Source organism: Grammomys surdaster, unplaced genomic scaffold, assembly GCF_004785775.1.
Source record: "Grammomys surdaster isolate TR1022 unplaced genomic scaffold, NIH_TR_1.0 125984, whole genome shotgun sequence".
In the NCBI taxonomy this organism is placed as follows: domain Eukaryota; kingdom Metazoa; phylum Chordata; class Mammalia; order Rodentia; family Muridae; genus Grammomys; species Grammomys surdaster.
Window position 1 is genome coordinate 2,548,303 of NW_021620800.1, and position 23,247 is coordinate 2,571,549.

Consider the following 23,247-nt stretch of genomic DNA (forward strand, 5'->3'; position numbering starts at 1 on the left):
GTCCGTATCTATAAAAGTAACCACAGAGCCATCCCTCCAGCCCTCGATAAACTTAAAAAAAAAAAAATTCAGCCAGATTCACAAGCACAAGGATAAAAAGAACGATGGGGTAAATGAGGGGATGAAGAATGCCCGAGCAGACTAAGGCCATAGTGGATATTAACTGAATTCTAGACCTACACCAGCCTAATAGGACCTGGGTGCCATAGCATCTTCCAAGAGCCTTAAGGCCGGTCTGCCAGAGGGCGTGGCCCGTGGTGGCTCCACCCCTGGCATTAGCCCCGCCCCGCCGCGCGCCTCCAGGCTCACCTGACCCGCTCGCCGCTCACGTGATCCGTCGCGGCGCCGCCATCTTGGAGCCACGGCCGAGGAGGGGGCAAAAAGGGGAAAAGAGAGGGAAAAGAGTCGGGAGCGAGGCGGACAAGGGCGAGGGCACCGCGGGGTCCTGGCCGGCCAAAGGAGGCTCGCAGAAGCAGCAGCCCGCTGACCGACCGCAGGTACCGCGCCCCGGGCCGCCCCTGCGCTTGAGCGCCGCCGGCCATGTGCGGCCTCGCCGGTGACGCCCGCTTCCTCCTCGCCGGTGACGCCCGCGGCACTGCCACGCACCCGAGCGCCAGGGCCCTGTGTGTACTGTCGTCCTTCTGCCGGGCCCGTGGAGACCCCGGGCCCTCCGTGCCATTGTGGGTGGGGGTCCCGCTGCTCCTTAGGCCCCGCTCAGGCGGCTTTGCCTTCTGGAGACGTGAAAGCGCTTAGGCCAGCCAGGATGGAGCTTAAGTTTCTTTAATCCCCTGTCCTTTAAGCACTGTGTGGTGTAGGAAATGCCAGTGCAGAAGCAAAATAGCAATCCTGGCCTCCCGTTACTAACATATCCTCCGGGATGACTGATCTTTCCAGAGATCGCTGAGCCAGTTGGTGAAAGTGCCCCCCTTTCCAGACCTGGGTCACCCCAATCGTTTGTTTGCAGTCCGAGACCTGGTTGATTAATTAGGTCCAGGCAGCCACCCCCAACCCAAGGTTGCTGACCGGGACTGGAATTTGCTATCAGTCTACATGGCCCAAGGCAATTACTGGATTTAGCACCTTTTCTGTCTGAGTTTGTACTTTCTGCTGTACGGGTCTGATTCTGTGTATGGATTGCTATATTGATTAAAAAGAGAAAGTTTGACCATTCATTTCTTTACCATGGTAACTTGTTGGAAATTAACTCCGGAGGATGCCCTAGCGGCATCACTAAGTTACTTTCTAAGGGAACCGAAAAAGCCTACTTTAAAGCATCTATAGGGAAACAGTAGAAAAAAAAAAAATGGAGGACCAGGGCAGGAAACTGTTTTGGAGAATATATAGGTCAAGCCACGTTGTCGTATCTTTTCATGGTACTATTCTGCCCACTGCGTTTGACTAATTTACATAATCACCCCTTAGGCTGTAATTTCGGTTAAAGTTAGAATAGCAATATGTCATTTATTATTCCATATTGGTTAGAAAATTATGTCAGTAAGACCAGTAGTTTGCTGAGTGAATTACTTACTTGGAGGGGAAGGCTTAAAATATACAATTGTTTTCCACACTGATTTGTTCTAGCTTCTGCAAAAGTCCTCTACTTGTTAAGTAAATTATGTAAATTTGCCTCACACAAATACATTCCATGAACAGCCTTCTGAAATCTCTTTTCAATGTTAAGTATTGGAAGTTTCTTCACCACCCAAAATAATGTGTTTCACCCACCAAGAAAGAGACCTGTTTGACGATGTTTACTTTCCTTCTTGGTCACAGCTGGATTGTGAATATCGATCCAGGAGATTATCAGTTTCAGAAATTGATTGGAAAGACACTGGGTCTGCCACTAACAGCCATGTAACCTTGGGTAAGTCACTTACACCTCACTGAGATGCCTTATTTATAAACTGACACCACTGTGACTGGACCCACTCACGGCAAACAACGCTGTTTGCTGCTGCCTGGCATATGGTGCTGTTTACTCTGCCCGTTGCTGACACCGTGTTCACCTCGAGAATAGAAAGGGAGATTGGTATACTAGGGAAAGCATGGTTTGAGTTCTTACGCCAGGCACTGCTTCACATCCGTAAGCCTCAGATGTGTGACTTGACACTTTATGTCCAAAGAAGGGATTGGACACCAGGAATTACAGGAATAGTACAGGAAATGGACACAGGCCCAATTCTGGGTTTGCGGCTCCAGGACAAATGGTCTCCAGTGCTGTGCTTGGCATGAGTGCTTCATAAATTACAATGAAGCAGAATATCATTGATGTTAGTTACAACTATGTTTTAGTTGTAGCCACTAAGTCAAAATACTGTCTCAGGCTAGGTGCCAGGTAAGAAACCCAGTACTATGAAACCCATGTACTTCTACATTTATACTTTAGTTTTTCTCTTAGTAGCTATTATTACATTGAGCTGAGAAGATTTTAAATAAATTATAACCGACCTTAGTAAGGTCTAAGGTAAAAACAGCTTTTAGGTTACTTTTAATAGGTAATTAATTCCAACTCCAAAAGTTTTTCAGTTTTACCCTCACATTTCACAGAAGAATCTAAAACAAATAGTAGCTTGCCTAGATCATAGAGCTAAGGGCTCTTCAGGCTTAAACAAATGTCTCAGAGATATATTAAGTTTTGAGATTCTGAAAGAGTGTGAAATTTGTTTTCCATCATTTCTGTTGTTTTGAGTTTGGGGTTTTTGTTTATTTACTTAGTTGGAAAAAATGAAATCTGCAGTCTGAAAGAGGGTAGGTATTCTTTATATCATCTTGTTCTGTCTTTACATATACCCAGAAAATTGCAGCCTTTTCTTCAAGCCCACATGAGTCATTTCGCTCAATTCTACATGTAATCATGCTGCTGTAACTAAAGGAATTAATTAGATACACAAATACACCAAATAGCAAATTACAAGAAAATAAAGACAACTGAATTTGTTCACTTTTCTTGGGAAAGACATTAATTATAAGTTTTTTCCTGTGGATTACTGTTGTCAGGGACAGATCTGAAAGACTCAGTGGGAACAACTATAGAACATTGCTGGTTTAAGAGAGTAGCTAATTTACTTGTTCTGACTGGATCTTCTGGTCTAGTGGTATGTATAGTGATTGCAAAGAAGATATCTCCCACTTGACTAATATTTCTAGACTTATGTCCTGGTGAACGTTCTAGTGCAGTGATCTTTAATCTGTTCACTAGCTTAAGGTGCATGCTTATTCCTATTGTTAGGATGGTCATGTTAGAGCAGGCTTTCTCGTTTCTCAACCTTTCTTGTCACTCTTAACCTTGCATTAACAGTAGGGAAGCAATTAGCTCTCAAATCAGGATAACTCCAGGAGGTTGTATTTACAAAGATAATATTACCAGGGTATTGGCCTTCTATACGAAGGCCATGGAGTGATGGAGTTAGTGGGAAAAGCAGCATCAGGAGAAGGGAAGTGCCAAAGCCAGATATAGATTTATAGAGAGCAGCCGTTGGTCCGAGAAGAACTGACCTTTTAAGGAGCAACCAATTCAGGGTGACCTAGAAGCAGAAACCAGGACATTGACTGTCCTGTTCTCTCTCACCTGTGTTTCTCTGATACTCATGGCTCTCCATTTGCAGTACCCAGCCAGAGGACCAGGAAGCAGAGTCCCATAGAGAGGAGGCCACAAGGAGCCCAGAGAGAACAGGTGGTGATGTCCACACGTCCCCTAGATGTTGGAGACTGAGGTGGAAATTTCTGGTTACTTCAACAAATCAGTTCTGTCAAGTGATGTTTTTCTGGAAGCTGTCTTGTGAGAGGGCATGTGATGTTTTACTGAAAACAGACACTTGAGAGGGCTCGTGATGTTTAGAAAGAATATAAATAGAACCCCACAAACAGTGAGAGGATGCTCTTTGATTGCATTGCCATGAGTACTTTGGTGGTGGTGTTCATTTTGTAGAGAGAAACGCACCAAAGAACTTCTCATGGTATTCCGGCTGATTCTGGCTGCTTCTGCTACCTGGTGCCTATTCAGCAGAGCCTTGCTGTTTCTGCTGGATTGTGCCACTTCTACTAATTTGCATTTGGTATTTGCTATTTAACTGGACTGTTGGTATCCTAAAAATGGAGATTGGAATCACCCCAAGGAACTTCTTCTAAACAGGTCCACAACCCCTTTTCCTACTAACCTCCTTTTTCCCCTACCTCTCTCTGGTCAGTGGGTTAGAAGGGAGGTTGAAGAGTTTAAGAACCCTAAATAAAGTATGTTTTGAAAAATCTAAGCCTACAGGGACCAGTGGATATACTGCCTTTTCAAGTAGCCTTGTGCCTGCTCTCTGCTCAGAGGAACCTGCTCTCAGGACTTGGCCATATATACTTAGCCTTCATGTTACCACAGTGTTGGAAAGCCAACATTTAGTCTTCTCTACCTTCTCCACGTGCTTGTCTTTGTCCACCTGTGAGTAACTAACTGTACAGTGTAAAAGTTTCTGGCCTAGCTACTTGCTTTGTGCCTTGCACATGGTGATGTTGAGGGTGAGTGTATTTTGTTTATTTGTTTTTATTATGAGAAACTTTAGGCATTTGTACCAGTAGGAAGAAGAGTATAATGAACGAATAATCATGCCACCTTCATTAACAGAATCGGTTCTCCCTCTATCTCCTCCTCCCGCAGTCCCACCTACTTCTGCACCCCCAACCCCCACCCCCGTCGTCATTTCTCTGAGTTGTGTTTGCGTCAGCCTCTTAAGTCCAAGGGCTCCAAGGACGGTGTTCAGATTATCATGATCTGTGGTGTGATTTAAGTCACAAGTACTGTATGCTGACTCTTTTTCATCTCTAGTTCAAACTAATTTTAGCTCACTTGACATATATAAAGTATATATAAATATCTACATATTTACATGTACAATGTATATAGTACACATAGGCTGCATGAATGGCATAAGGAAAAAAATTGGAAATTAAAGAGTTGGTTTTAGTGACTCCCCTCTCCTGTGTACTTTACTATGGCTGTTTGTGACCTTTTATTTAACAGACTTTCCTTTTAATGAGTTTTTGCTTGCCTGTTGGTTTTGCCTGCAGACCTAAACTGGTTTTTTCAGGTGTTTCTTGATGCGTTTTATGTTGTCATATCGGTTTGATAGCTGCCTTACTGTACTTATCCCCAAATGTATGCAGCCTCTAAAATGAGATACTTACGTAAACGTTCCGGGGAAATTGGAGCATCTGCTGCAAGTTGCCATTAGCTCTTAATGCCTGAGCACATGCAGCTCTGAAAGGGAGGGTTATCTCAAATTCTTTTGTATTAGCCGTTTTCTTGAGCTAAGATGAACTCCTCCTCTTGACTTCGCTTTCTTTGTAAGAAGCACACTGAACTATCCCGGGGGAGCAATTTGCACTGCTCTGTGGTCCTCCTATTGGACCATTAAGTAGCCGAGAGGAATCAGGAGTCACCTTTGTAACAGTAGGTGTGAAGTCTGTTGAACAAACATTAAATGTTCTCCAGATTATCAGTTAGCCTGTGTATGGCTCTTAAACCCACAGTAAGGGAGACCTTGTATTTACAATAGTATAGATTGTATCTGGGCAAGAAACTGAAACCGTGTGTGAATTTTGATACTGTTATTATGTAACTAATATATCCTTAACAGTGGCAAAGTGAATGACAACAAAGTCAGTTATGACCCCACAGGGAAATCAGCAGTCACATGAAGAGCCATAGCTTCCCTTGGCCAAAACCCACTGGATTCTTGTTTTGTTTGAAGGGTATCTGTGCATCTACTTGGCATGAGTCTTCCTCTCTTGGTTGGAGCTCACTGTTTCTCCTAAAGTAGCTCTCCAGCCCATCCATAGGACCCACCTGGCTCCCTGACATCATCCCCAGTGCTAGGATTACAGGTGTGTGCTACCATGCCCAGTGCAGTTTTACATGAATTCTGGGAATCCAAACTCAGGTCCCCATACATGTACAAGCGCTTCATCCATGGAGCCATCACCTCCCTAGCCCCTAGAACTGGAGTCATGAGGCAGTGAGATGTTTTTTAAGAAGCCATAAAAAGGTGGGTTTTTTGTTTTGTTTTTGTTTTTTTGTTTTTGTTTTGCTTGTTGTTTTCCCCTGAAGAACCACGTTGTCCTTTATCAGCTCTTCTGTAGCAGCTTAAAGTTTGGTGTCTAAATCTAAAAAGACTTGTTCTTTCTGAGGGACAACAAAAAGACACAAATGTTCTTAGAGTGGTTTTTAACGGTTCTGGAATATTCCCCTTCATAAGGTGATTGCTACAGGCTACCGCTAGGAGAAAAGAAGCTGCTGTTATAGCTTAGAATAAAACATGTGCATTTTATCTGACATGGACCTAGATAAAGACAACTCATGATGGACATAGGACAAAAAGGCAACAGTGTGGCCAGAGACCAAAGGGGCAAGCACAAGTGGAGGTGAGGAGGTCCCTAGGAGCTGCCTGATGTGCTCCTGGCTGGGAACTAAAGCCCTCATGCAGGATTCAGCTGTGTGGAGAGAAGAGTGCAAAGCCAGTTACTGGAGTTTAAGAATGATGCCTAGTTTTTGATCTGTAGCTTGTGGTGCTGAAAGTCTTGTTGGCATTTACTGAATGTTGTGAGTAAGGTTCCAGAATGTACCTAAAATGTGGAAAAACAAAACTTGTTGCTGGAAAAAAGCCTAAACTTAAAAATTCGGTCCAAGTCAACAAAATAATCTCACTTTAAGTCATTGGAAATGTCTGAAGAGAAAGGGCTGTCAGGAAGTGTAAAGGAGATTCAGAGGCCTACAGAGGGAGGGCGATATTGCTCTTAAACACTTGTGCCTTGCTGCATTCTCACAGCCTACAGTAAACCCTTCCCGACCTCTGTCTGGCCCTGAACCAGAACCAGAATGGCAGCATTTTCTTTTCTAACCCCATTCCCTGCTCAGGAGAGAAGCGTGTGTGGGAATGAGGAACATCCAACCACTGATGTGACCTCTGGAAAGCCGCAGCGTGGTTTGCGGTTTATCTGGTGGACCATAAACCGAGGGAAAGAAAAGGGGGAAGTAGGCCAATGCTCTTGTTTAGTTTCATTTGCAAAGCACTTCCCAAAATTCAGGGTTCTTTATAGTAGGATGTGAATATGTTTTCAGAATTTCAAAAATTTGAGCAGAGAAGTGTGATTTTTCGTTATCTACAGTTAAAATTTAGCATAAGAAATAGTTTATCCAGAGTTGTATGAAATCATGTTAGCTTCACAGACTGATGCTTTCCAGTAGCTTGAGGTGACTCCACGGGCCCTGAGGATGGCTGTTTCCTTAAACAAAGAGTCATGTCTCTTTAGTTCTAGAATCGCAAGAGATTCTAGGAACTTTAGTTCTAGAATCTCAAGGAGGCGTGGTGGGGATGCAGGATGAGGTGTTAAAGTTATACCTGAGGAACAAGGTCTCCATATGTCTCTAGGAGATTATATTTCAAAATGGAATTCTGAGCTGTTTAAGTCTGTGTTGGGGACAGTTGGGTGCATTGATAGGGACCTCCCAACTTAGAAGATATTTAAACGTTTCGGTCAGACACCAGAGTTGACGTTGGCTTTCTATATTACTTTCCTGTGTTTATCCCATAACCCGTGCTCTCTGCTGTGCGTTGTCTCTAGATATGGAAGAAAGCAGTAGCGTTGCCATGTTGGTGCAAGAGATTGGAGAACAGGAGGCTGTGCTAACTGCTGAAGGCATCCTCAGCCCTTCCACTGAAGCTGACCAACAAAGAAAAGCTAACGCAGACCCATTGGTCCACGTCATCCAGAAATTAAGCAAGATAGTGGGGCATGAAAAGTCACAAAAATGTCTTCTGATTGGGAAAAAGCGCCCACGTCCAAGTGAGACAGCACACTCTCTTGAAAACCTAGAAAACTGTGAGATTCCAGCTAAAGCAGCCGAGTCTCCTGCTGCTGGGGTTAGGAAAGCCGAGATGTCGCAGGCAAGTTCCACTTTTGCCTCAAATGATGGGAAGGCTATGTCCTACCAGTGTAGCCTTTGTAAGTTCCTGTCAGCATCCTTTTCTGTGCTGAAAGAGCATGTCAAGCAGCATGGGCAGCAGCACGAGGCGATGCTCATGTGCTCAGAGTGCCATGCCACCTCCAGGAGCCAGCAGGAGCTTGAAGCACACGTGGTGAGTGAGCACGAGAACAGTGCCAGCAGCCATGCCCGGTCCAGCCCCTCAGGTCAGGGAGCCACAGAAAGAAAGAGCGAGACCATGGTGGACATCCCAGTGAACATGAGCAGTCCACAGACCCATGCTGTCCAGAGTGCAGCCGTGGCAGAGACGGGACGGAGGAAGTGGTATGCATATGAACAGTATGGCATGTATCGGTGCTTGTTCTGCAGCTACACCTGCGGCCAGCAGCGAATGTTAAAGACACATGCTTGGAAACATGCAGGGGAAGTTAACTGCTCCTATCCAATCTTTGAGAATGAAAATGAGCCCCTTGGCCTTCTGGCTTCTTCTGTGTCTGCTGCACCTGGTGGGGTCGATGCAGTTGTCATTGCTATTGGGGACAGCGAACTGAGTATCCACAATGGGCCATCTGTACAAGTACAGATTTGCAGCTCGGAGCCGCCCTCATCTTCATCTCCTTTAGAACCGAGCACAGAGGAGGGAGTGCACCTAAGCCAGGCAGTTACCCTGAACTCTAACGAGGAAGAAATGCTGGAGGTGATGTCTGATTCCGAGGAGAATCTGTTTGCTGACAGTTTGCTCTCGTCAGCACAGAAAATCATTAGCAGTAGCCCAAACAAAAAAGGTCACGTGAATGTCATTGTGGAACGTTTGCCAAGTGCTGAAGAAACCCTCCCGCCAAAACATTTCCTCATGAATGCTGAAATGGAAGAGGGGAAGAGCCTGAGCCCTGCTGAGGCCCAGACTGGGTGTGGAGGAGCAGGAGCTGTGTACCATGCTGATAAATGTACTGTTGATATTGGGGGGTTGATCATCGGCTGGAGCAGTGCGGAGAAGAAAGACAGCGAGCTGAGTAAGGGCCTGGCTCCTGATGAGAATGCCCCACCAGGACGGAGAAGGACAAATTCTGAGTCTCTCCGGCTGCACTCCTTAGCTGCAGAAGCCCTTGTCACCATGCCAATAAGAGCTGCTGAACTAACAAGAGCCAGCCTTGGGCACTATGGGGACATAAACCTTTTAGATCCAGACACTGGACAAAGGCAGGTCAGTGGTCCATTGGCAACATACTCAAAAAAAATCATGTCTCCTCTTAAGAACTCTACAGATGGAGTAACAAATTTTAACCAAAGCAATTCCACTGTGGTAGCTCTCCCAGAGGGAAGGCAGGAATTGTCAGATGGGCAAGTTAAGACAGGCATCAGTATGTCCCTTCTTACCGTAATAGAAAAACTGAGAGAAAGGACAGACCAGAATGCATCAGATGATGACATTTTGAAAGAGTTGCAGGACAATGCCCAGTGTCAGCCCAACAGCGATGGGAGTTTGTTTGGGTCCAGCGTGGTGGAATACATCCCAGATGCCGAGCGGCCCTACCGATGCCGCCTGTGCAACTACTCGAGTGGCAACAGGGGCTACATCAAGCAGCACCTGCGTGTCCATCGGCAGAGGCAGCCTTACCAGTGTCCTATCTGTGAGCACATAGCTGAGAACAGCAAAGACTTGGAAAGCCACATGATCAACCACTGTAAAACCAGAATACACCAGTGTAAGCAGTGCAAAGAATCTTTCCATTACAAGGTGAGCGACGGTCTCAAGGGTTGCCAGGGACTTTATAGCTATAGTCCAGCCACCTCATTTTGTATATCAATGAAAATGAGTTCCAGAGAAGTTTGGTAATTTGCCCAAAGATACCCCCAACAAATTAACATTGAAGTTAGGTCTGAAAGCTAAGTCTCCATGGTTGCTGTCTAGAACTTTCCCTTAGTCTGAGGCTCATGTCCTTTGTAGCCACCTGTTGCTTTCACGTTTTCATGTGTGTGTGGTAGGCAGTGCAGAGTAGACTGACAGGCACACATTTGACATAAAAGGCTAACTGTGCATCAACACACACACACAAAGTATTTCCTGCGGTCATAACAGCTGCTACACAACCAGCAGAAAGTGATTTGTGTCATTGCAGAGGGGAAGTGGACTGTAAGACCTACTAGGAAGCAGCACAGTAGAAATGACGCCATATTTGTTGTTGCTGGACAGTTTGAGGGACTTTGCTAGGGATCAACCCCAAGACCTCACACCGGCTAGGCAAGTGCTTGCCTGCAAAATGCATTCCCAGCCCTTGGTTTTATGTGAGTCTTGCTGAATGTCTAGGCAGAACTTACGGGCTTATAGGCTCCCTCCTGTGTGCCGAGATCTGAATGGACTTCTGGGGACATTCAAGGCAGGTGTTTACCTTAAGTATTGAGCCAGCAGCCAGCTAAAATGTCTCTTATTCTCTGTAAAGGGTTCCTGGAGTCAGTCAGCCCTGGTTGTTAGTGACTTAGATATCCCTCAGTGCGCCAAGTGTTGGAAGTGAATCTTTACTGGCCAACTGGGGCATAGACCTGGTCTCACAGATTACCTACAACCTACAGTTGGGGTCTAGAAAAAGTTGCTCTGTCTCAAGGTTCATTGGCACTCGAATTACTCTCATGAAATTCCAAATAGCATATCCAGAGAGGTTCCAATAGCAAGTTTCAGGAGTATCTAGAGTTGCTTTTGCTGCCTCTGTCCTCCTGATTTAGGGTGGAAATAGTTCCTGTGACATGTCTAGCTGGTCTCAGAGGCGGAAGTTAACAAGAATGCCTGTGTTTGCTGGTAAGTTCTGTTTGCAGGCATGTCGAGTTATCCCCTAACTGTCTACTCCTTCATCTCTGGCCTGCTTGCTGTGTGGGAAGCATGCCCATTGAGGCGTGTTTGCCTTCAGATAACATGAAAGACTATGAGGAGATTGTGATCACCTAGTGTCTATCTTTCTCTAATTTCATATATGCTAAGTGATTTTTAGTAGATTTGACTTTAAAATATTAATTTTTTAAAAAGCAAGTAGTGTGCTAAATTATAAGGACGTGGCTGCAGCTGGGTGAGTAGATGATGGTTAAAAAAATCACCCTAGAACCCAGATGGTAATGGGCTCTAGGCCTAAGGTTCCAAAAGCACTCAGCCCTTACATGGGCTGGCTGGTAACCGTGCAGGTATGTTTGCTGGGAGTTACGGGTTAATTTTCTTGCTTTATTTTTATTTTTTTTCAGAGCCAACTGAGGAATCATGAGAGGGAGCAGCACTGCCTGCCCAGCACCTTGTCAGTAGCTTCGAACGAGCCAAGAATTTCCCGTGATGCCGCCGATGGAAAGTGTGTTCAGGAAGGTATGTGTGCATTTTCATTAGCGTCTGTGAACTGCATAGGATGGTGGCTTTCATTAGGACGTTTTTGTGAGTGCTTGTAATGTACTCTGATGGTGTTCACACACACACACCGTCATCCTCGCTTGTGCCTTGTTAAATACAGGCTGCACTGACAAGCTTATGAGGTGAAAATGCCCTTGTTGTCATGGAAAGTGTGTGTACCTCCCCTCTTCTAGACTGAGTGAGAATGACTCTTCCCTTTGTTCCTAAGGAAATTCCAAGGATTGACTAGAGTATACTCCATCTACTTGTAGGTCAGAAGTACTCAATTAGTAAGGACTTGGCTACAGCCAGGCCAATAGATCCTGCAGGGGTTTGTAAGAACCAGGCTACGGCAGAGACCCTTGGAGGGTAGTGGACCAGCAAGCTGGGAAGGTGGGAGCTAGCACAGAAGGCAAGCCTCCTCCCCTCTCCTCTCCAGCGCCAAGTGACCTGCCTGCTGAGGCACAGCTTTTGCAGATGGCAGCCCCCACCTCAGACTGTAACTGAGGCTTCCTGCTGTGATCTTACTCTTCTCCAAGTATGAGTTCCAGACTTCATCTGCATTATTTAAACACACACAGGAACCTTTTATGTACTAGTTAGGTACTAGTCGGCTGAGTTTCTGGTAATAGGAATATTAGAATCAAAAGATTTAATTAGAGCTCCATGAAAAGGCGGATGCCACATCCAGAGAATGAGGGATTGAGTGTAATAAGCTGTGCTTCCTGGCTTTGGTTCACGTAAATTGATATGCTTTAAATGTCTCCAGTGTGGTACATAGTGTTTATGGGGAATAAAACATACTGGGGTGACTTTCCTTTTTAGATTTCCTAAGAATTAAAGTTAGGAACAACTGCAGAGTAAAATGTTTTACCATAATGTCTCATTAAATTATACCCCAGAAAGCATAACTGATTCCAGAATGTTTCTGAAGGAACTGATTTTGACACCACTGTAGCACCAGAATCCCCTTGTCAAACAGATGCCATCCCCGTAAAACCATCCCGAACAAAAGGAGTTTACGACACGGCATCTGCTTTCGAGGTGGATGGCTGAGCGAAAACAGTTTTGTTTCCTTTCTACAGAATAGCCCTAAATGCCTCTTTTTATTTTAATTCATTATGTTTCCACATCCCTTCTAAAGGAGACGTTAAGCATTAGACATGATTGGCCCGTAAATCCTAATGAGGGAATAAAGTGTGTGCAGCTCAGTAGCTCCACCTGCAGTTGACTCCAGCAGCATTGAAAGCCAGGGCTTAAAAGTAATCCGTGTTGTTTAGCAGATTCAGTGAAGACATCAACATGAATCATGGTGTTTGTACCTTCCTTGGTCTGCAGTTTTTCTGTGTGATTTCAATGCTTGCCCCTGGGGTTAATGATGTGTAGATTTAAATTGCATACCATGATCATCTTGGTTTTTGGTTTGGTTTTGGAGATTTTATTTTATTTTATTTTATTTTATTTTATTTTATTTTATTTTATTTTATTGCAGTACTAGTGATAGGTACATGCTGAGCAAGCACTCTTCAACTGAGCTTCACCCTAGCCCTTACCATGACTTTAGTTTTAACCCCCGCTTAGCTGTATTTGCTGTTCTGTCATAGTATAGCAGGCCTAGCTGATCTCTTCCTGCATACTCACCCCTGGATGGGTACTTTGATTAATTCCATATGGTTGTGATTTATGTTTTGTTAACAGTTCTCTTAACTATTCTGTAAGCTTATTAAACAAGAAGGGAACTCCATGACTGTCGCTGCGTGCAGTCTTTGCTGTTGCTATAGTGTGGACACCAGCATGCTTTCAGTACAGAGGACTGATGTAACAGTACTACGGAAATTCGTTCAAGCTAAAGTCATGGTGCACCTATTCTGAGGGGATTCTCTTGCCAGGTGCCGGGAGCACAGTGAAGGGTGTCACTGCCCTTGTGGAATCAGAAGTGTACTAGTGGGTGTAATGTCAGCAAACGTCCTGGCATGGCACTTCCGGACTTCAGACAGTGTCCCTTTGTGAAGTTTAAATTGTCCTTTCATAGAGACCTGTCATTTGTGCTGCTCTGGGTTTTAATGCCAGCGCTGCAGAGATTCGCTGGAAGTGTGCAGAAAGAGCACACGGCTCCTCCGGCTGTGTGAGCAGGGCCTCTACCGCCCAGGCTGTAGAAAAGGCAAAGGAGGCCTCGAGAGCTGACATCACTTGCTCATTCTCACACCAGGGGTCGAGCAGAAATTAGGCCCAAGTTGTTGGACTTTAAATCCAGTCTTGATTCTGTTGGAAACATTTGCTTGAAGTAGCACGGTCTCTCATTCTGTGCTATATTAGGCTTTTCCATCTGTCAGTTTTATTAGTTGTCATTGATCTGTAATATTTCTCACACACAAAAAAAAATTATCCAATATTTCACACCTCATTTTTTTCAGTTTTTTTTTCAAAAACTATATTTGGAACAATGCCATTTTTAATCAAGTCCAAGTTTTTAACCTACCAATTAAGAGCAGTGCTTAGATTGTAATTATGATTAGTGTATTCATGTTATAGATTTATACCGGGAAATGTGGACGTTTTGTCCTGCCTGGCAGTAGTTATTAACCAAAGGAAATTTCAGTTTTAGAAAGCTTAAATTTAACTTGAGATTTTTCTTTGTTGAAATTGCACTGTGGATTTTCTTTTCTTCTGTGATGTTACTTAGATCCTGTGTGCACTCCTTCCCGCCTTGGCTTGCTTCATGGGTGGCTTCCTGCCCCGAACACATAGCTCTTCTCACTCTGCCTAATCCTTGAGCGTCCATGCTTACCTGCTGTCTGAAAGTAACCCAAGGCGAGGATGCTCTGGGAACCAGTACACACAGCACAGGCTGTCTTCCAGGGCTTAGGATAGAGCCCTAGGGCTTATGTGAACTACTCATTTGCAGAATGAGCTAGAAATGGGCCTGTATCCTGTATCACTGGACTCAGGTTTGCTGCACATGAGGAAAGCTATGTATTCAGTCTTTGTCCCTCCCTCCACCCCAGCCCATTAGCCCATTAAGTGTGGCTATGCTGAATTGTAGAATTCTTCAGAATTGGTGATTTCATTTCCTCCTTAGTTTAATTGATGGCTGACATTAAGCAGTAAACCAAGCAAACCTACATGGTAAAAACCTCAGAGGTTTTGTATGTAGCTTGCTGTATATGACTTGTGGCCACAGTTTATTTTTGTTTTATGTAGGTCACTGTTTTGCTCTGTGAATGTATAGATCCATACTACGTGAGTACAGTGTCTGTAGAGGCAAGAAAAAGACATGGACCCCTGGAACTCAAGTCATAGACTGTTGTAGGTGCTTGGAACTAAAACTGGGTCCCTGCAAAACTAATCAGTGCTTTTGACCACTGAGCCATCTCCAGCCTCTAGCCACACTTGACAATACTTTATTATTTTACCTTGTTGGCAAGTAGATGTTTCTTTAAGACACTGTAACCATTACTGATTAGAATAACACCTTTCAAGTTCACAGTGTATCTTGGTTAATTTAGCTGCTAAATTAGCAGTCAGCACAACAGCTGGGGGCAAGTTCATTCTACGGTAGAACCTGGAACACGGTTACACAGAACCAGCCCAACCTGCCCTTGTTTACAGGTCAGATGATATGGTGGTCAGCTCCTGCTTGCAGGTGGTCTGAGTGCAAGAAAGTCTAGGGAGGGAGCTGCTTAAAATGTGTTAATTTTACTGTGAGAGAGCCTTGATTAAAACCTTGCCTCGTAGTGTCATAATTACTTGCTCATGATGAGGTGTAAATGCTCCCATGTGAGTCTTACCAAATCCTGCCTCTACACCTCTTTCCTTGAAGGGAACAAGTCTTCAGCCCAGAAACAGTATAGGTGTGACGTGTGTGATTACACAAGTACAACCTACGTGGGTGTCAGAAACCACAGACGAGTCCATAACTCAGACAAGCCATACAGGTAAGTGTGACTGACTCCAGCGTTCTGATGCCTGTATTGGAATATTTTATGATAAAGGTATACTTTAGAAATAGTTTGAAGTGTATGGTTGAAACACATGTTAAAAACTAAGAAATGGAGCCGGGCAGTGGTGGCGCACGCCTTTAATCCCAGCACTTGGGAGGCAGAGACAGGCGGATTTCTGAGTTCGAGGCCAGCCTGGTCTACAGAGTGAGTTCCAGGACAGCCAGAGCTACACAGAGAAACCCTGTCTCAAAAAACCAAAAAAAAAAAAAAAACTAAGAAATGGTCACATACTGGTTTCCTAACTCTCATCTAAGTTTGTTAAGAAACATTAAGCGTGAGTCTCAGCTCAGTGGACATTTTGAGACACTAGGGATACTGGAAGATACCTGTGTCCACCAGTTTTGTGCTCTCGTTTCCCTTGAGTATAAAGTATCAGCAGTTTCCGGTGCTGCAGAGCTCGTCACTGTGATGTAAAGGTTGCATTCTGCATGTGCCAGCAAAGGCACGAAGGCCATAAACACACCGATGAAAAGTTTGTTTTCTGTAGTTTGAACAGTATCATTTGATAGAGTTTTGTCACAAAAGCAAATTCTGTCTGTCTCATGTGTATTTAGAGAAAATAAGGTGTATTCTTGGCCAGACAGAATCAACTGCTAAGCAGTGACTACTGTTTAATAAACTTTGCCACCCAGGAGTAAAACACTACTTACAGTAACAGTGTGGACATTTCAGAGTTTGTCCACCCTTCATAAAGACATGCCCAGCACTGTCCATCCATAAGGCCGTGAATGTGAGCCTGTTAGCAAAGCAGCTTTCCCCCTGGTTTAACCACTTTAGGTGTGATGCACATGAGTCTGGACAGGTTGCTCCATTAATCCAAGTCATGGTTTTAACTTTCTCTATTCGTGACCTCTTTTTAGCTGAGACGTTTTACACAGCTCCAGATATGTGGGCATATAAATAGACATAACAATCAAACATTTACTGATACTCACAAAGAAACTTACACTAAACATTATTTGGTATTTGTATATTTCACCATTTATTAAAGACAGAAGCAATGTTAATGAGACATATGTACTTATTTACATAAAGAATTATACCTTCATTGAGCAATTGAAACTGAAGAACAAAGATGATCTTCAGCATTTTTCAGAGCCGATCAATATTTTGATTCTATAATCCTCAAAGCTGAGAACATCATTTCACATGAATACCTAGTACAAAATAGCACAAGTATGTTTGGGGCTATTTCAGGAGCTTTGGGAAATTCTGTCTATATCCCAACCCAAAATTCATTGAAGGATTTTTTTTTAATGTAACTCAAGTCAGTTTCTCAAGCAGCAATTTTTAAAATCAAACCATGTAGCACAGCACAATCTAAAGCTACAAGGACTTGATAATTATATGCTGGGACTGGGAGTGTAGCTCAGTGTGTTGCTTGCTTGCCTTGCAAGCATGAAGCCCTGTTGTCAGTCCTTATTGATGTATAAACTGAGCGTGGCGGCATGGACAGAGTGGTGGCAATTGAAAGAGGCAAGCGGGTCAGAAGTCAAGGTCATCGTCCCGGCTCCATGTGGAGTTTGAGGCCAGCATGGGCTACATGAAGCCATGTCTCAAAAAGAAAAATTAAGTCTGTATTTTCTGTAATGAAACTGCATGTCTATAAGAGCAGAAAGCTTTGGAGGTAGAGGGAAAAAAAAAAACCACTGCAATTCATAACATCATGTAGTCTCAGGTTTCAGCTGGCATGCATCAGGCAGCATTCATTGGCACTTCCTGACTTCACCAGGACAGGGTGTGCATGTGGTGTGTTGAGAGCGAAGGCTGCACTGAAGCCTGCTAGAAATAGCTCAGGTTCCTTACAGGCTCGAATGACTATTTCATTGTTGTGTGCTCAGAAATGACCCAGCTTAAAAGAATGAGATCAAAATGAAAACCTGACAGACTTGCTCTTGGACTGAGGAACTGGCTCAGTGGTTAACACTGGCTGCTCTTCCAGACACCCAAGTTCAGTTCCCAGCATCCACATGACAGCTCAGAATTATCAGTAACTCCAGTTCTGAGAGGTCTAAAGCCCTTGTTGAGCAGCAAGCATACCCATGGTGAGCAGACATACCTGAAGACAAAACACCCATATACATTAAAAAAAAATTTAATGTGGCTCTAAAATGTGCTTGCACACACATGCTCTCTTTTTCTGTTGTGCGTGCCTCTGTGTGTGTGTGTGTGTGTGTGTGTGTGTGTGTATGCACTCGCATGCATCAGCTGGTGTTAAAGCTCTGGGAGACATTTGAACTTGCCTTAATATCTCTGTTTTTAAGGTAGAAAAGCCTTTTTTTACCAGAACATAATGTCCATTAATTACTGATCGTTTCAGTGCTGAACATTCTAAGTGAGGACTGGTAGCTAGAGAAACACTAGGAGAGCATGGTGAAGACAGGCCCTGGCTTTCCTGTCAGCAGAAAGCTTTGCCTTTAAGCCTCAGTGCCTTTATTCTTAAATGTAATAGGAGGCCTACCAGATACGCATGATTTGGGCAGGAAACATCTCTGAGTCCAGAATTAGGTATGTTCATTGAGAAACAAAGTGCTATGTGCCAGGTGCTTTACTAGGTCCTTGGGTTATATTCCTAACAGAAAAGGCTTCATCTTCACCATCACGGAGCTTATGGATATACGCTTTCTGTCTCAGACACAAGTTCTAGGTCCTGATTTGCAGGACTGGGCAAGACCTAAAACTCACTGAGTTGTCACAGCATGATGGAACAAGTAGAATATTCATATACTACACATCTCAGCCAAAACAGAAACACTCAAAAAATACCAAACAAAAGTGCCCTTGGCTATGCATATAAGGTATATATGAAACATAGGTGGGTTTTGTTTGGATTTAAGTCTTATATGCACAGAACAGATAATGCAATCTGAGTCTCTTCTGCCTGACTCTATAGAGGAGGCTTTCTCCTGAGTAGATTAGGTTCACAACTACTGCCGTGGGCATCTTCAGGATGCTGTGCTTGCTTACAGTAGAGACTGACAGGAGAGTCACAGCTGTCCTGGTACCTTCCTATGTCTCCTCAGTCTTGCTTTTCCTCAGCCTGGCCTCTGTCAGTTCTTTGACTCGGTGCATGCCCTGTCCTGACCCGTGGGCTTATGTACTCAAATACTCTGGCAGGACTTTGTCTCCATTGGTACAGTCTGTGGCTCGCTGGGTTGGTAAGCACACTTTCTTGGTGTCTGGTTTTAATAAGGATCACAGTAGTCCTTTCTGACTTATTTCATAAGCAATATAGTTCCCTTTATTGCAGTGTTTGGGCTCATCCTCAGAGTCCACATTGTACATATTTCTGATTATTACTTTGTTTTCTCTTAAGAAAAATATAATAAATTTTCATAGAGCAAGAATGCCTTTTTGTCCTCTAGATGGTCTTTGTACAAAAGCACAGTAGGCTCTTGATGTGCTTGAGCACCCTCTTCTTTGCTTGTTTTTGGACTTTCTCTGTTGTGGTTCTAACATGTCCTAGCCTGCCTGTGTGATCAGCAGGTACCTGTCGTATGTGAGCTCTGCCTGTGCCAGCAGTTAGTCCAGGGCTTCAGTCTGAACCCTCCCACTTAATAGGGTTTGAGCTAAATTCTGAGCCCCTGTATAACATACTAGATGCTCAGTAAAGACTGACAGTTTATAATATGCCTCAGTTCCGCTCATTTATAAAATGCCTCTGGTTTACAATGTAACTGTCATTGAAAATAAATGCATGTCAGTATTACTATGCTTTTTAAAAGAACTGCTGAAATAGATATGCTAAATTGTATACTACCCTATTTAAAAAAATAGATTTTTCCATAAACATTAGTTTGCTCATAGCAGGAACCTCATAAGATCTAAACACTAAGTTTGATTGTCAGGTTCCCCCCCCCCGTCCCCTCTCTCTCTCTAACACGCATGGATGTTTTGCCTATGTTTATGTCTGTGCACCATATATGTTCAGTGCCCATGGAGGCAGAATAGGGAGTCCAATCCCTGTGGCTAGAATTACGAAGGTCTGAGCAGCCACATGAGTGCTGAGAATTGAACTCGGGCCTATGGAAGAAAAACCAGTGCTTTTAACTGTGAACTATCTCCAGGCCCTTTGCTTACATTTCTTATCTTTCTGCCTTCCTCTCCTCCCTCACTCCTCTGTTCCCTCTACTTCTCTCCCCATCTCTCCTCTTCTGTCTTCCAAATGTCGTAAATCAACTTTTTAATTGAATGTAACATACATACATCGTAGAAATGATACAGATCCTGAGTTCACACTTGATAAGTAACCACAAAGTCTTGTCCGGCTTCTGACCGCACGCCCTTCTTGTTCCTCCTTTCGGCAAGTGTCCTCGGCTCTTTCCACAAGCACTGTTTTAACTGTAGAATCATAAATTGGATTTGTGGTTTTTCAGACTTAATAAAAATAGAACCATATGGTACGTAGAATTTTGTGTCTCTTCTACTCTTAACTCGGTGTGTGCTAATAAATTTAATTTCTATATTGCATTCTATTGTAAGACTATCATACATAACTGGGGGTGTAGTTCAGAGGTAGGGTGCTTACCTATGTGCACAAAACCCTGGGTCTGGCCCCTGGAGCTACCAAAAAATGATTATTTACTCATTCTATTTGTGGTAGTTTGTATATGCTTGGCCCAGGGAGTGGCACTATTAGGAGGTGGAGCCTTGTTGGAGTAGGTGTGGCCTTGTTGGAGAAAGTGTGTCATTTTGGGCATGAGTGGACTTTAAGACCCTCATCCTAGCTGCCTTCAGAACAAGAGGTAGAACTGTCAGCTCCTCTAGTTTCGTGCCTGCCTGGATGCTGCCATGCTTCCTGCCATGATGATAATGAACTGAACTTCAACCTGTGAGCCAGCCCCAATTAAACGTTCTCCTTTATAAGAGTTGCTGTGGTCATGGTGTCTCTTCATAGCAGTGAAACCCTAACTAAGACACTATTATTAGATTTTGTATTGTTACCAGTTTTTCTTTCTTGTTATGAATAATTCCATTTTAAACATTTCTTGGCTTGTTTGAGGTACACATAAGCCCATTTCAAGTGTCAGCAGCTGCCAGGAGTGGTAGTGTGAGCTCCTGCCCTCCTTAGTGCTGTGCCGGTGGGAAGCGCACTGGTCCCTGATATGAGAGCTGCTGTGTATTAGTGTGGTGGGCTGTTTGCCTGTCCTTGGTCATATGCAGGACTTCACCTTTATTCTGCGTGGAAGTCCTTTGTGCACTGCTGACGCTGTCCTATGCAATGGCTTCCCTGACACCTGGTGTACAGAAATTTCTAGTTCTGTATGGAAAGATTTGTTCATTTGTATCTAGGGCTATTATGTATTTAATTCTGAAAGTTGCTTTGATTTTCTCTGGAATCCAGGAAGTAATAGTACAGAAGTCAAAATAAAGCGTTGAAAACAACAATGGGAAGGAAAAAGAAAACCTTCAGATTTCTGGCAGTGGGAATAACAAGAGTGGCCTTATGGCAGGGTCAGGCACTGTGATCAGTGTTAGCAGTGATGAGTGATGTGTTTGAGAATTCTGGGCCTGGCCATGTGCTGAGGTCTTCAAATGAGTGCTCACATCAGCCTGGTGTCAGCTGTCAGAGGCAGGTGGTAGGCTGGGATACATGATGTGCCTTTCCCCAAGACACACATGAGGCACAGCTTGAACCCTTGCTTCAGTGGGCCTTCCTGCCTGGGCTACATCCTTGAGGCGGCATGTGTACATCAGTAGTGTGAGACGCAGTCTCTATGCTCAGGGACTCTGGGTCAGGAATGAGGGAAGGGCACATTCCATATGGTGGGTCTGGGTCTTCTACAGGAAAGGTTAGAAGCTGGAGGTTAGCAGAAGCTGGGTTTCATTTGCACAGGGCTCCCTCACCAGTCTGTGGTTTGTACTCTGTTGGCTGCACTTCAACAGGAGTACGTCCACAGGTGCCCAAGTCTGCATATCATGTCCCTCGTGTCACATAACAGTGTTTGCACATTGCCTGTGCACATGCTCCTTTGTGTGTCAAGCAACTCTGGATGGTATTATCTAACAGTGTCTGTGCTGGCTCAGTGGGTATTGTTTAGGGGATAATGAAGGAAGAACATGTGCAGATTTAGTGCCAATGAAGTGGTTTTTCCAAATGTCTTCCACCTGTGGCTTTGGAGGGCACACCATGCTGTCATCTATGACTTGAAAGCCACAGTCCATCCCCGCCATCACAGACTTAGATCTTATATCATTAGACTTAGATCTGCTTTCATCTGTAGATGCTGCATCATAAATCAGTGCTGTTGGCTTAGCGGAGAGAGTTCACATTTTAGACGCATGGGTTAATGTTAAAGAACACTGGTTACTAGGTAATGTAATCTGAACAGTGGTATGGGGATGGGGATTTTGAAGGGGAGAGCTGAAAGAACTTGTTCCCACAATGGCAGGAGCTTCTAAAGACTTATCTCAGGCTTATTGCATAACTGAAATCACCATTTTTCCAGTCAGTCTGTCTATCTTCCTACCTTCCTACCTTCCTACCTTCCTACCTTCCTTCCTTCCTACCTTCCTTCCTTCCTTTCCTTCTTTTTGTTTTTGGAAACAGGGTTTCTCTGTGTAGTCCTGGCTGTCCTGGAACTCACTCTTGTAGTCCAGGCTGGCCTCAAACTCAGAAATCCACCTGCCTCTGCCTCCCAAGTGCTGGGATTAAAGGCGTGCTCCACCACTGCCCATCGAGAGCTGGAGAATTGGCTCAGAAGTTAAGAGCACTGGCTGCTTTTGGAGAAGACACAGGTCTATCCAGCTCTCACATGGTAGCTTAGAGCTAGCTGTCTCCAAGTCCAGTCCCAGAGGACCATAGGCCCTCTTCTGACTTCTGTGGATACTAGGCATGCACTGGTACACCCATGCACAAAAACAATAAAATTAATCTAAAATAAGAAAGTGAGCCAGGCATGATGGCATGTTCCTTTAATCCCAGCATTCAGGAGACAGGCAGGCTAATCTCTGAATTCAAAGCCAGTCTGGTCTACATAGTGCATTCCAGGACAACCAGAGCAACGTTAAAAGATCCTATCTAAATAATAATAACAACAAATGCATAGAGAATGAATTATATGTAATGACACAAACTCAGATACAACATTTATATTGAAATGTTCAGCATACTCAAGCCTCCCTAATACATCACAAGGCAATCCGCTTCTCTTATCTTCCCCCGGCCCTCTCACAGCAGTTGCTTAGTTAACGCAGACTTGAGGAGCTAACCAAGGGAGGGCCCAGGCCAAGGGAGTGTTTGTTTCAACCAGCACATGCCCTTGTGTGGGGTTATGGAACTGCATTAACTGCCTGCCTTACGAGTGATAAAATAATGATGAAGCATGGAGAGAATCTCAGCATCACCTGTCAATAAAAAGCCAATGGCCAATGAACTGAGGCGTGAAATAGGAGGTGGGACGTTGGCAGGAAGAGAGTATTCTGGGAAATAGTAAGATATAAACCAGCAGGTAGAGTTGCTCCAAGAGACACTGAAGATACAAGAAGGAATAAATGGGGCAGGACGGAAAGAGAGACAACCAATCAAGTGGTAGACAGAATAGATTAAATGGTTAAATAAGTTAAGAGCTAGTCATGGAATGAGCCAAAGCTTATAACCCAGGCATTTAATAATAAATGATTAGTCTCAGAATCATTGCTGATGGGAACTAAGTGGCTAGTAGGGAAAACTGTTAATTTATTTTAACAATGAAGAGCCTGTAAGATAATTCTAATTTATTTTTTAGCTAAGACATGAGGAGCCCAAGGTCTCTGCATTGGCGTTCTCTCGATGACAGCATTCTTCTTCATCAGGAAGAAATGATGTTTTATGCAGCTAAGGATGGGGTGCTATGATCAGCTAAGGATGGGGTGCTATGATCAGCTAAAGATGGGGTGCTATGGTCAGCTAAGGATGGGGTGCTATGATCAGCTAA

General features: G+C 44.1%; 1 protein-coding gene across 3 annotated transcripts in view; it reads left to right on the forward strand.

Annotated features, from left to right (window-relative positions):
* The first annotated feature begins 420 nt into the window (after positions 1–420).
* Positions 421–23,247, forward strand: part of Znf507 (zinc finger protein 507) — a 28,906-nt gene continuing 6,079 nt past the window's right edge. Inside the window, exons 1-5 of one of the 3 annotated variants that reach the window (XM_028754209.1) lie at positions 421–497; positions 1,774–1,864; positions 7,606–9,704; positions 11,195–11,309; positions 15,151–15,265. In XM_028754209.1, coding sequence (XP_028610042.1) covers positions 7,608–9,704; positions 11,195–11,309; positions 15,151–15,265 — 2,327 coding nt within the window. In that variant the 5' untranslated portion in view covers positions 421–497; positions 1,774–1,864; positions 7,606–7,607. The remainder of the gene's footprint in view (positions 498–1,773; positions 1,865–7,605; positions 9,705–11,194; positions 11,310–15,150; positions 15,266–23,247) is intronic. The other 2 variants (XM_028754211.1, XM_028754210.1) reach the window with 2 other exon arrangements.